The 13,762-nt window shown below is 45.0% G+C and overlaps 1 protein-coding gene across 1 annotated transcript in view; it reads right to left on the bottom strand.

Moving 5' to 3' along the window:
• The window catches only part of DCP1A (decapping mRNA 1A), a 93,445-nt gene extending 83,358 nt beyond the window's left edge, over positions 1-10,087 (bottom strand). Inside the window, exon 1 of the mRNA XM_029051095.2 lies at positions 9,960-10,087. Coding sequence (XP_028906928.2) covers positions 9,960-10,067 — 108 coding nt within the window. The 5' untranslated portion in view covers positions 10,068-10,087. The remainder of the gene's footprint in view (positions 1-9,959) is intronic.
• Between the last annotated feature and the right edge of the window lie 3,675 nt (positions 10,088-13,762).

Below are 13,762 nucleotides of genomic sequence, written 5' to 3'. Positions count from 1 at the left end.
CCTGGCCTAATACATCCCCTTGAATACTGGTGGAATAAATATAAATGCTCCCCAAGAGAAGCAAAATATGGCCTATCTCAGGGTTCTGTTCCTGGAGGGTGGGAGTGGGAAGGAGATGTATGTATGTCCTTTGGTCTAAGAAATGAGTGGCTATATTTGTGGACTGTATATTAGCATACATGTAGTGATTCCTTGGAAAACTTTGACTTCAGAACTTCCATACTCCAAGGGTCAGGTGGCTGGGGGCAAAGAGAAGAAGGAAGGAGGAAACAGTTTATGATAAGGCATTGCCTTAGTCTCAGAAATCAGTGGTGGAAGTGTGGTGTCTGGATAACTTTGAACACACAAAGACAAGATACCCAATATAACAATATAGGATTTGGATGCTGGTCCCTGGCAGAACCTGCCAAACTTTCATTGTCTATTAAGATTTCACTGATTCTTGGAGCACTTTAGGAAATTCGTGAAGCATTCAACAGCTGGATTTCTGGAGATGAATAACCATATTAAGCTAATTAGAGGGATGGAAAAGCTCTATTAGATGTGTGTTTTGAGCTGATTAGAACTGGATCCCCTGGGTGAGAAGCATAGGAGAGGACCTCCTGGCAAATTGAGTGACTGGCATTCTTGTTAATCCTTTGGAAGGGGATCTGATTAATGTGGGGATGTTCCTGCTAGAGTCCTGCTCAGTACTTGATCCACTTCCATCCTAGAACCAGCCCACTATGGCTCTGGTCCCCAGTGCTTGGGTTTGGAGCTAGACTAGAAGCAAGTCCAGGCCAAATCGGTGATGGATCTGGCTAAACATCTGGGCCAGTACTGTATGGTCAGTTCATTCATTCATTCATATTTACTGAGCACTTACTGTGTGCAAAGCACTGTACTAAGCACTTGGGAGAGTACAATATAACCACAGACACATTCCTTCTCACAATGCCTTCACTAGAGCAGGAGACAGATATTAATATAAATGAATAACTTACTCCTGGAAGTGCTGGGTGTTGTAGTCCTAGCAACTCAGGAAGGGAAAGTGGATTCCTGGCTAGTCCAACTTGAAACTCCCAAAAGGGGGCCAGAGTCTGTAGGGAACTAGGAGACTGTCTAAACTCACCCAAACATACTGGGTTTGCTTTGGTGCTGGCTCAACCTGGCTCAGAGACTCAGGACCCCTGGGACCTATTGACCAGGCCTGGCCCATGAAAGAAACTTAGGTCATATCTCCAACTTCTTAAAGAATTTTGCTTCAGATATTTGGGAAAATGGATGCTCATCAACACAGGTAAATGCCAGTACTTGCGATTTTTTTCCCTATCATCCCTTTGGCATTATAAATGTGCAAACCCATTTTCTAAATGGAACATTTAATTTATAAAAAAGATGATTATCAAGGATTAAGCAATTACTCTATTGCCACCCCTTGGAGTTCCTGCAGACTCTGTGCACAAGCACACAGTGAGATCAGCTTTTGGACTTCCCTCATTAAAATATTTTTCCTTAGCAGCTAGAATCACCTTCTTTGGCAAAAAATGATTGGATTCAATATTCTAGAGGTTCCTCCCAACACTTGGCCCAAACCCCGCCCTAGAAATTTAGGACAACAACTGTTATTAAGAGTCCTTAATGGGCATGTCCATACCCAAGCATGAGATAAAGACGGTTTACTGAAACTCTGTAGGATCCCAAAAGCTAATCACCCAAGTTCCCCAGATAATACGTCAGTTATTCTCTAACTCTCTAACCAGGAATCAATCCACCAATTAATGGCATTTATTGAGTATCTAATGAGTGCAAAAGTAGCACTGTTAAGTGCTTGGGGGAATACAACAGAAACGAGACAAACGTTTCCTGCCCTCACAGAGGTTACAATGTAATAGAAGAGAAGGACAAAAAAAATGATTTACAAGGAGTTGACACAGTAGGAAGAACAAGGATACAGTAAAATCCGAATACGTCTGGATGAAATAGCCAAATAGCTGAGGAAGTTCCAGGTCAGGAGAACAGGCTAAGGTGTCAGAAGCAGTAGATTTGAAAAAAAAGTATTAGGGTGAGAAACTGAGCTTGGGATGAACAAAGCATAAGAGTTGAGGAATAATGGGTGAAGAGAGCTGATAGGTATAATGGAAAAAGCTGGTGGAGAGCTTCGAAGCCACTGGTCAGGAATTTTTGCTTTATGCTGAGCAATTGGACAATCATTAGCGATTTTTGAGGAGTGGAGGGATGCGTGTCCAGTGATGTTTCAGGAAGATGATCCAGGCAGCAACATAGAGTATAGGCTGAAGGAGGAAGAGGGACCAGTGAGGAGATGCTCACACACTAGTCTACACTAGTGGGAAGCAGTGTGGTCTAGTGGAAACAACATGGGCCTAGGAGTCAGAGGACCTGGGCTCCAATTCCAGCTCCACCATGTATCTGCTGTGTGACCTTGGGCAAGTCACTTTACTTCTCTGTGCCTCAGTTACCTCATCTGCAAAATGGGGAATAAGACTGTGAACCTCATATGGGACATGGATTGGATCCGACCTGATTAGCTTGTATCTACCCCAGTGCTTAGTACAGTGCCCGGCACATGGTAAGCACTTAATGAATGCCATAAAAAATAAGAAATCAGCAAGGTAAGGTATGAGGGGGAAAGCTGATGGGGGGCTGATTGAGTTGACAGAGAAGAAATGAAGGCAGCTAATGTACACAGTTTGTTTCAGGAGTTTGGTCAGGCATGAATGACAGCGGCTGTGGAATCCAGGGAAGGATTTTTTAGCATGGGGGAGATTTGAGCATGTATGAAGACAGAGAGGAAGGAGCCATCCGGGAGTGAGATGCTGAAGATGGCAGGAAGGTAGAGGAGGCAAGTGGGAGTTGGTGTTTTTAAGCCATGTGAGGGGGTGGGGTCAGAGGCACAATTCTAGAGGGTGGGTTCACATCGATACGGGGTCCCCCTGGTTAGCAGCAGCAGCTGCCATGCGGTTGGCAAAGATCCTGATCCTACTGTCAGTCCCTAGAGTGGCAGAAAAATCTTCCTCAGGCAGAGCTAGTTAGATGTCATAGTTTCAGGACTTCTTCCCTGAGATCTCCTCATGAGAACTCAGTTTAGTCAGTCGGCGATAGGGAGCTAAACCCCACCCCACCACCCCACACCCTACCCCATAGGTGGAGCCAGGATTAGAACCTAGGTCCTCTGACTCCCAAGCCCATGCTCCTTCCACTAGGCCATGCTCCTTCCCAGAACAAGACAATCATTTCTGGTTCCTTTTAAAAAATACAACTTGCTTTTAAAAGAACTGTTTTTCTCATTGTGGAAAAAAAAGGAAACAGAAATGTGTAGTGACAGCTTCCATTTTTAAGGTTCAGGTAGTAACAGTACTATAAGGGAAAATTTTTTTATTGATAGGGAATTCTTTTAAAAACATTTTCCAGAAAAATACAACAATCTGCCATTTAATGCAAAAGGTCAAAATAACATCCAATATATCCCTTGACATCACATGAAAGTTACAGTGAATTCATTTTAAGACATTTCATTCTAAACTGGAAAAAGGAAGAAAGTCACAATTTGTGTGAAATGGTGTTTTCAATTTTAGATTCCTTCCCATTCCAATATGATGGGCTATTGATTGCCCTATAGGATCCACTGACCAATCACTTCTGTAGAGAAAACCTCAGGTAGAGTCTATATATCATGCCATCAATGAATGGGGTATTTCCACAAACTTGACTTCTGTTAAAGTCTCTTCCAAGCCTATGATATTTTCTGAGGCAGTCATTAAGCAACTGCTTGCTTAATTGTTCAGTGGGAAGGAGAAAAACAATCGCTTGATCTTTTACCAAAATACACTCAAATTATAGGGAGAAAAACCACAAACATTTGTCTTCCATGCAAGACAGATATATGCCAAGGTCTGCAAAACTAAAAATTGGAGCTACAAAGCCTGGGCCTGGATGAGACACTCTTGAAAAATGTGTCACTATACAAAAAGAATGCTGAGGCACTCTATGAGGCATTAGAGTGTCAGAAGTGATCCAGATTTCCAGCTTGTTAAATTCTAGTTTGCATATCTATTATATTAGAGTGGCTGATGTCTCCTTTGTCTCTTGCTCTTCAAGCAGGTTTATTTTCTAAACTGAATATTGAACAGTGATGGATTTATCACCCTGCCTTGCATTACTTAGCAGCCTGAGTAGGTACGTTGTGGATCACAAGATGAGGGCATGTGGTACAGCCTGGATTTATAATAGCACAGTGGTTGGGTGTATGGAGAAAGAATTTCTGAACACTGCAAGCAGTACTGATTTTTGCAAGCGCAAAATAAATTGAAGAAAAAGCTCAGACTGTTGTTTTTTTTTTTTACAGGGAAAAGAGGAGCATTATTACTGCTCATATCTGAGTTTCCAGAGGGTTTCAGGGATGGATAGTGTCTTTGTTATAGCATCATAGTTGGACACACACACATATGGTACATATGAACAATAAGAGAAAAGGAATGTGACAATTCTTTTTGTTTTGTGTGCTACAGAGAGTTAGCCATTTTTCAATGGCTCTTTTGGGGAACTCAAAGAGGACACCTGTTAGAGCACTGAATATAATTTAGCTAAAAATTTAAAAAGATCAGATCAAAGGGTTAGGAATGAGAAAAAAAAGAAATGAAAAGAATAACAACAAACAGAAGGAAATGGAAAGAATGGGTAGACAACCCCACCATTGGACGGCAGAGTGGGAGAGGATGAAAAGGAGACAGAAAGGGTTAGAGTGGGTCCTCGGTTTGAAGGTTATGTAGCTGATGGAGAGATTCCATTCATGCATTTGAATATATCAGTTGACAGAATTTCTTGCACACTATGTCCATGAAAATACAGTAGGGCCCTATTTCTACTCATTCATTCATTCAATTCATTCATTCAATCATATTTATTGAGCGCTTACTGTGTGCAGACCACTGGACTAAGTGCTTGGGAAAGTACAATACAACAATAAACAGTGGGAATCCCAGCCCACAATGAGTGTGCATACCTCAAACATCTGTGTTTAGGTCGGGAAAGGTATAACCTATTGCCAAGAGGACTTTTTTATGGTGTTAGTTAAGTGCTTACTATGTAACAGGCACTGTATTAAGTGCTGGGGTGGATAAAGGCTAATTAGGTTGGACCCAGTCCCTACGCCACAGAAGGCTCGCCGTCTTAATCCCCATTTGACAGATGAGGTCACTGAGGAACAGAGAATTTAAGTGACTTACCCAAGGTTAAACAGGAGACAAGTGGCAGAGCTTGGATTAGAACCCAAGTCATCTGACTCCCGGCTCTGTACTTTAACCGCTGAGCCACACTCTTTCTCTAAGACATGGGCTTGAGTTGCTTTTTCAATAATGATGGTTTGCACTGAGCCATCCACACTCTCTTGCCCAATCGTCCCACGCCCAGAGGTGTTCATTGCAAGATGACTGGTGGGAAGAATGAAAGCGTTGGTGGTCACAGAACAGAATATCTCTGAGACTGCAACAGCAACAGATATCACTGGGCCCTGACCCATTTCACAAGTCAACTCTGTGTAAGACACGCTGAGTGTCATAGAAAGAGCCAGGGGAGCCTTTACCACTTTTTCACGAAAGTCAGGGAAAAAGCAAAAAACAGGAAACAAACCACTTCTGAAAGAATAACAAATGTAACAAAGAAATTGTATAAAAATGGTATATGTTAAGCACTTACTATGTGTCAAACATTGTTCTAAACGCTGGGGAAGATACAAGCTAATCGGTCGGATACAGTCCTTGTCCCTCATGAGGTTCCTCATTTAAGTTGGACAGAGTACAGGTAATTGAATTCCCATTGTGTAGATGAGGAAAGTGAAGCTCTGAGAAGTGAAGTGACTTGCCCAAGGTCACACAGCAGGTAAGTGGCAGAGACAGAATTAGAACCCAAGTCCTCTGACTCCCAGGCCCATGCTCTTTCAACTAGGTGCCACTGCTCTTTATAGGCAGTTTTCAGCTGCACAACTGGACAAACAAGAGCAGGCAAACAGCAGGAGCACCAGAGCATGGCTTATGCAAGAAAAGATAATTGTTTCAGAGGACAAGGCAGCATCACCCCACAGTTAATTCTACTACTAGCAACATTTGGAAGTCCTGTTTTCAGGAGTTGCTTACTGTACAACCACCAAAAGGATGAGTAAATACCTTTCCAATAGAGGGTGCAATCAGCACCGGACTCTGTAAACCATCCTTCACGTGGCCATGCAGCCTTGCCCAGTGCTTGTGATACCATCACTATAGCTGACGGGTCCATTTGCTCCAAGTGAAGCCACTGTTTCTTGAGGATGCGTATTCATTCATTCATCCATTCTATCATATTTATTGAGTGCTTACTGTGTGCAGAGCACTGTACTAAGCGCTTGAGAGAGTACACTACAATAATAAACAGTTGCATTCCCTGCCCCACAATGAGCTTACAGTTTAGAGGGAGGGAGACAGACTTCAATACAAGCAAATAAACTTACAGATATGTACATAGGTGCTGTGGGGCTGGGAGGGGGGAAGAGCAAAGGGAGCAAGTTAGGGTGATGCAGAAGGGAGTGGGAGATGAGGAAAAGTTGGGCTTAATCTGGGAAGGCCTCTTGGAGAAGATGTGCCTTCAACAAGGCTTTGAAGGGAGGTAGAGTAACTGTCAGATTCGAAGAGGGAGGGCATTCCAGGCCAGAGGCAGGATATGGGCTAGGAGTTGGCAGTGAGACAGGCGACACCGAGGCACAGTGAGAAACTTAGCACTAGAGGAGCGAAGTGTGTGGGCTGGGTTGTAGAAGGAGAGAGGCAAGGTGAGGTAGGAGGGGCAAGGTGACTGAGTGCTTTAAACTCAATGGTGAGGAGTTTTTGTTTGATGTGGAGGTGAAGGGGCAACCACTGGAGTCTTCTGAGGAGTGGGGTGACATGTTCTGAAAGTTTTTGTAGAAAAATGATCCAGTCAGCAGAGTGAGTGAAGTATGAACTGGAGTGGGGAGAGACAGGAGGCTGGGAGGTCAGCAAAGAGGCTGATGCAGTTATCCAGGAGGGATAGGATTGGTGACTGTATTTACATGGTAGCAGTTTGGATTGAGAGGAAAAGGCTGATTTTAGTGATGCTGTGAAGGTGGGACTGACAGGATTTAGTGATGGATTGAACATGTGGATTGAATGACAGAGAGGAGTTAAAGATAAGGCCAAGGTAATGGGTTTATGAGACAGGAAGGATGGTGATGCCATCTACAGTGATGGGAAAGTCAAGGGGAGGTCAGAGTTTGGGTGAGAAGATAAGGAGCACTGTTTTGGACTTGTTAAGTTTGAGGTGAAGGGAAGACATCCAAGTAGAGATGTCTTGAAGGCAGGAGGAAATGCAAGATTGGAGAGAGGGAGAGAGATCAGGGCTAGAGATTCATTCATTCATTCTTTCATTCAATAGTATTTATTGAGCGCTTACTATGTGCAGAACACTGTACTAAGCACTTGGAATGTACAAATCGGCAAAAGACAGAGACAGGCCCTGCCCAATGAGGGGCTTACAGTTTAATCCGGGGAGACAGACAAAAACAATAGCAATAAATAGAATCAAGGGGATGTACATCTCATTAAAACAATAGCAATAAATAGAATCAAGGTGATTTACATCTCATTAACAAAATAAATAGGGTAATAAAAAATATATACAAATGAGCAGACGAGCACAGTGCTGAGGGGAGGGGAAGGAAGAGGGGGAGGAGCAGAGGGAAAGGGGGGGAAAAGGGGGCTTAGCTGAGGGGAGGTGAAGGGGGGGATAGAGGGGCAGCAGTGGGAGCAGAGGGAAAAGGGGAAGCTCAGTCTGGGAAGGCCTCTTGGAGGAGGTGAACTCTCAGTAGGGCTTTGAAGAGGGGAAGAGAATTAGTTTGGCGGAGGTGAGGAGGGAGGGCATTCCAGGACAGCGGGAGGACGTGGCCCAGGGGTCGACGGCAGGATAGGTGAGAACGGGGGGACGGTGAGGAGGTGGGCGGCAGAGGAGTGGAGCGTGCGGGGTGGGCAGTAGAAAGAGAGAAGGAAGGAGAGGTAGGAGGGGGCAAGGTGATGGAGAGCCTTGTAGCCTAGAGGGAGAAGTTTCTGTTTCATGCGGAGGTTGATAGGCAACCACTGGAGGTTTTTAAGAAGGGGAGTGACATGCCCAGAGCGTTTCTGCAGGAAGATGAGCCGGGCAGCAGAGTGAAGAATAGACTGGAGCGGGGAGAGACAGGAGGAAGGGAGATCAGAAAGACGACTGACACAATAATCCAGCCGGGATATTATGAAAGCCTGTACCAGTAAGATAGCCATTTGGGTGGAGAGGAAAGGACGGATCTTGGCGATATTATAAAGGTGAGACCGGCAGGTCTTGGTGACGGATTGGATGTGTGGGGTGAACGAGAGAGCCGAGTCAAAGATGACACTGAGGTTGCGGGCTTGAGAGACGGGAAGTCAGGAAGAGCACAGGGCTTGGGAGGGAAGATAAGGAGCTCAGTTTTGGACATGTTGAGTTTTAGGTGGTGGGCAAACATCCAGGTAGAGATGTCCTGGAGGCAGGAGGAGATACGAGCCTGAAGGGAGGGGGAGAGGATGGGGCAGAGATGTAGATGTGTGTGTCATCTGCATAGAGATGATAGTTGAAGCCGTGAGAGCGAATGAGTTCACCAAGGGAGTGAGTGTATATGGAGAACAGAAGAGGGCCAAGAACTGACCCTTGAGGAACTCCAACAGTTAGAGGATGGTAGGGGGAGGAGGAGCCTGCGAAGGAGACCGAGAATGAATGGCCAGAAAGATAAGAGGAGAACCAGGAGAGGACGGAGTCCGTGAAGCCAAGGTGAGATAAGGTGTGGAGGAGAAGGGGATGGTCAACAGTGTCAAAGGCAGCTGAGTGGTCAAGGAGGATTAGGATAGAGTAGGAGCCATTGGATTTGGCAAGAAGGAGGTCACGGGTGACCTTTGAGAGAGCAGTCTCGGTAGAGTGGAGGGGACAGAAGCCAGATTGGAGGGGGTCCAGGAGAGAATGGGAGTTGAGGAATTCTAGGCAGCAAGTGTAGACAACTCATTCTAGGAGCTTGGAAAGGAAGGGTAGGAGGGAGATAGGGCGATAACTGGAAGGGGAAGTGGGGTCGAAAGAGGGGTTTTTTTAGGATGGGGGAGATATGGGCATGTTTGAAGGCAGAGGGGAAGAAGCCCTTGGAGAGTGAGTGGTTAAAAATAGAAGTTAAGGAGGGGAGGAGGGAAGGGGCGATGGTTTTTATAAGGTGAGCGGGAATGGGGTCTGAGGCACAGGTGGAGGGGGTGGCACTTGCGAGGAGGGAGGAGATCTCCTTTGAGGATACTGCAGGGAAAGATGGGAAAGTAGGGGAGAGGGTTGTGTGTGGCGGGGGGGAGGCAGAAGGGGGAGGGGTGACTTTGGGGAGCTCAGGCCTGACTGTGTTAATTTTAGTGATGAAGTAGGTGGCCAGTAGATGTAGAAGTAGATTCGGGTATCATCCACATAGAAGTGATGAAGCCATGGGAGCGAATGAGTTCTCCAAGGAAGTGGGTGTAGATGGAGAATAGAAGGGGACTCAGAACTGAATCTTAAGGGACCCCTACAGATAGGGGTTGGGAGGCAGAGGAGGAGCCCACAAAGAAGTGTATTCTGGGGCAGGCCAATGGAAGAACACATCAAAAAGAGAACTGGCTTACCCTGATTACCTCCCTCTTTTGGCCTTGCTCCAGTGTTCATGGACTACTTTTGAATGAGACGTACTACGAATATACAAGGTACTGGCAATTAGAAGTTCACAAGTAGTAGTGCTGGTTGTAGTGAGAAAGGAAAAGTCAATTAAATTATTTGGAACTGGCTAGTCACACTCCTCCATGGGAGTCAGGAAACATAAGAACAGGGATTCACACTTGTTCAGAAAACCCCTTTCCCAGAGCTAAGCAAGTGTGGAAAGACATGAAAGTGGATGCAAAAACATGGCTTACCCTCCTTCTTGACTTCTTGCGAATTGATTTTGCATTGTCCGTTTCCACCGGCATCATGGGAGGCTCATCCTGCAGAAGTCCAGCAGATTCCGGGGTGGCTTCTGCCATTTTCTTTTCTTCTTCGGCACCCTCTATCACATATAAAAGTGAGTTATATTAGTCTCCCTGATATTGCACACTTGAAAAATAATTTATTATTCAAAGGTAATTTAGCCCCTTTTATGACTCCCTTTTGCCCTCATTCAGTTCAGACTTCTAAATAAAGGTCAAAGCCACATCTAGTTAGTGAGCCTGGCAGCTCCCATTACTTATTTCTTCAAAACAGCTAGCTCTCCTGCTGTTGGGCTCAGTGAAGCTACCCTATTTGGAATTCTGTTTGCTCTCAGTGTATTTGTATTAGGATATTTATGGATAAACACTTAGATGTGTTTCAACAGAACATGCATTATCAGGCTCATTACCTTAGGAAGAATGATTCTCTCTATTGGCTTAGATGTGGTGTGGAGTCAACTTGCCTTCTTCTATCTTTTGGCCTTCACTTCTTTTCTCTCTAAGACTTTACAAGCACACCTATAAGTTGAGTGGCAATCTCTCCACTAAATTGTAAGCTCCTCGAGGGCAGGGATTTGTCTATCAACTCTATTGTGTTAATATAATACTCTGTACAAAGTAGGTGCTCATTAAATACCACTGATTGATTTACCAAAGCTCTCATTATTCAATGTCTTTACCTTACCATGCCTTCCTTTCATCATCATTAGTAACAGGGCACTGATTATTCTTTCACTTTTTTACTTATTGAGCATACATGCTGTGCATGTATGAAACAGGCCTGTCAAAGTCATCCTCTTCCCACATCAAACTGAGCTTGTCATTTATTAGTATTTCAAAGTTCAAAGGTTCCTGAATCTCCTCTGACATATTGTTCTTTCCCTTATTTCTGCTTTGCATCAGCCTATGCTTGGTGCTTACTGTGATTTGTAATTTTGTGGACTTCAAGGTCAAAATCACAGAGCTGATTTTTGAACACCCAAGAGAAAAGCTGCTGAGAGAGTACATTTTATCTCTATTCAGGCTCCAATTGCACATGCTCATGGCAAGCAAATTTACACAGCACTCACATGCGTGCACACGTGCGCATACACACATAGACACTTTGTCTCTTTTTCTCGCTTTACAAGTTTATTCCTTTCTTGATTTAGGCTTTCGTGCATTTGTGGGGAGGAAATTCCACTCCATAGGTAATGCAACTGCGCCCCAGAGATGAATTTATTTTTTTGAGAGAACTTTGGACATAGACCAGACAACCCAATGCCTGCATCTCGTGATTCTGAACCTAATGCTAAGATGGCTGAGTCTCCTGCACTCTCTAATCCCTTCCCTAGGCACCGTCACCCAAACTGTAGCTCTGCCAGAGGCAAAGAAGGCTTAAGCTGATATTTTCTGAACTATCATATTTGAAGATTTGTTCAGCCGACTTAAATATAACTCCCTTTCCTGGCCCTCACTCTTGCTGAGTGGTGAGTAAACAAGTGGACAGGGAGACTTCTGCATCACTTCTTTTCATGAATGTATTTTCCAAATAGAAACTCTCCTACCAGCTGTGCAGTGATAAACCAAACGAGCAAATCTAGCAAAGAGATAAAAAGCTCAATCTCTTAGACAGAACTACTGGAAGCACTCCTGTTGACATAACCAGAAGTGAGTTCCTCATTGCTCATCCATTCATTAAGTTTATGTCAGTGTGCCATCTGTCATATTAGCAAAATGAAATGCTAAGCCATCACTTCTCCAAAGTGTCAGCATTTCTCACCATCGAGCAGGCTGGAGGCCTGAAAAGGTGGCAGGGTACATTAGGTGTGTTTCTTCACTAGATATAATTCTCTTTTCCCAAAGACACAAAAAGGAAAGGGGAATTTCTATTTGAACTTTCTGGGGTTTCAAAGCCAGGTTGCTAGTGGAAGGTGCCTCTGGGCCAACTACAAATTTTTAAAAAGCAATAAAGCTGTGAATATTAATGTTATATGAGAAGCAATACACATTTCTTTATGGAACATGACACTTTTCATAAAAATTCACTATAGATACTGCACTGAATTTGTTTTCATGGAGCTTTTAATAAAACTGCCATTTAAGTTTTTAGAAAATACTTATGGTTTTAATATAACTGTGGTTTGTGAAACTCAAAGCAAATAGTTTCAAAGGAAACATTCAAGCTGAGATACAATCTTAAGTCACCTGACCCTGGCAAATCATGGATTGGGGAAACTTATGGGGTAGAACTTTGGGTGAGATGCCTTATGTTTCTTCAAAAAATCCTTTCCTTAGCCAAGCCCAGTGTTGGGCTTGGGGGTTCCCAGTAGTAGAGGATGAGATGAAGTTTGTAACAATCAAACGATAAGGAGGCAAGAGAGAAAACAGCACCAGGTGCTGCAAATATTAAACATTATAAGGGACAACCTTTTTATGTGTACAATGTATCTGGGACTTACCCCAGGCCCGCAGTACTTACGTAAATCAATCAATCAATCTTACTTATTGAGCATTTTCTGTGTGCAGAGCACTGTATTCATTCATTCAATAGTATTTATTGAGCGCTTACTATGTGCAGAGCACTGTACTAAGCGCTTGGGATGAACAAGTCGGCAACAGATAGAGACAGTCCCTGCCGTTTGACGGGCTTACAGTCTAATCGGGGGAGACGGACAGACAAGAACAATGGCACTAAACAGCGTCAAGGGGAAGAACATCTTGTAAAAACAATGGCAACTAAATAGAATCAAGGCGATGTACAATTCATTAACAAAATAAATAGGGTAACGAAAATATATACAGTTGAGCGGACGGGTACAGTGCTGTGGGGATGGGAAGGGAGAGGTGGAGGAGCAGAGGGAAAAGGGGAAAATGAGGCTTTAGCTGCGGAGAGGTAAAGGGGGATGGCAGAGGGAGTAGAGGGGGAAGAGGAGCTCAGTCTGGGAAGGCCTCTTGGAGGAGGTGATTTTTAAGTAAGGTTTTGAAGAGGGAAAGAGAATCAGTTTGGCGGAGGTGAGGAGGGAGGGCGTTCCAGGACCATGGGAGGACGTGACCCAGGGGTCGACGGCGGGATAGGCGAGACCGAGGGACGGCGAGGAGGTGGGCGGCAGAGGAGCGGAGCATGCGGGGTGGGCGGTAGAAAGAGAGAAGGGAGGAGAGGTAGGAAGGGGCAAGGTGATGGAGAGCCTTGAAGCCTAGAGTGAGGAGTTTTTGTTTGGAGCGGAGGTCGATAGGCAACCACTGGAGTTGTTTAAGAAGGGGAGTGACATGCCCAGATCGTTTCTGCAGGAAGATGAGCCGGGCAGCGGAGTGAAGAATAGACCGGAGCGGGGCGAGAGAGGAGGAAGGGAGGTCAGAGAGAAGGCTGACACAGTAGTCTAGCCGGGATATAACGAGAGCCCGTAATAGTAAGGTAGCCGTTTGGGTGGAGAGGAAAGGGCGGATCTTGGCGATATTGTAGAGGTGAAACCGGCAGGTCTTGGTAACGGATAGGATGTGTGGGGTGAACGAGAGGGACGAGTCAAGGATGACACCGAGATTGCGGGCCTGCGGGACGGGAAGGATGGTCGTGCCATCCACGGTGATGGAGAAGTCTGGGAGCGGACCGGGTTTGGGAGGGAAGATGAGGAGCTCAGTCTTGCTCACGTTGAGTTTTAGGTGGCGGGCCGACATCCAGGTGGAGACGTCCCGGAGGCAGGAGGAGATGCGACCCTGAAGGGAGGGGGAGAGGACAGGGGCGGAGATGTAGATCTGCGTGTCATCTGCGTAGA

Source organism: Ornithorhynchus anatinus, chromosome X1 (genome assembly GCF_004115215.2).
Source record: "Ornithorhynchus anatinus isolate Pmale09 chromosome X1, mOrnAna1.pri.v4, whole genome shotgun sequence".
NCBI lineage: Eukaryota > Metazoa > Chordata > Mammalia > Monotremata > Ornithorhynchidae > Ornithorhynchus > Ornithorhynchus anatinus.
This window is presented reverse-complemented; position numbering and strand designations above follow the sequence as displayed.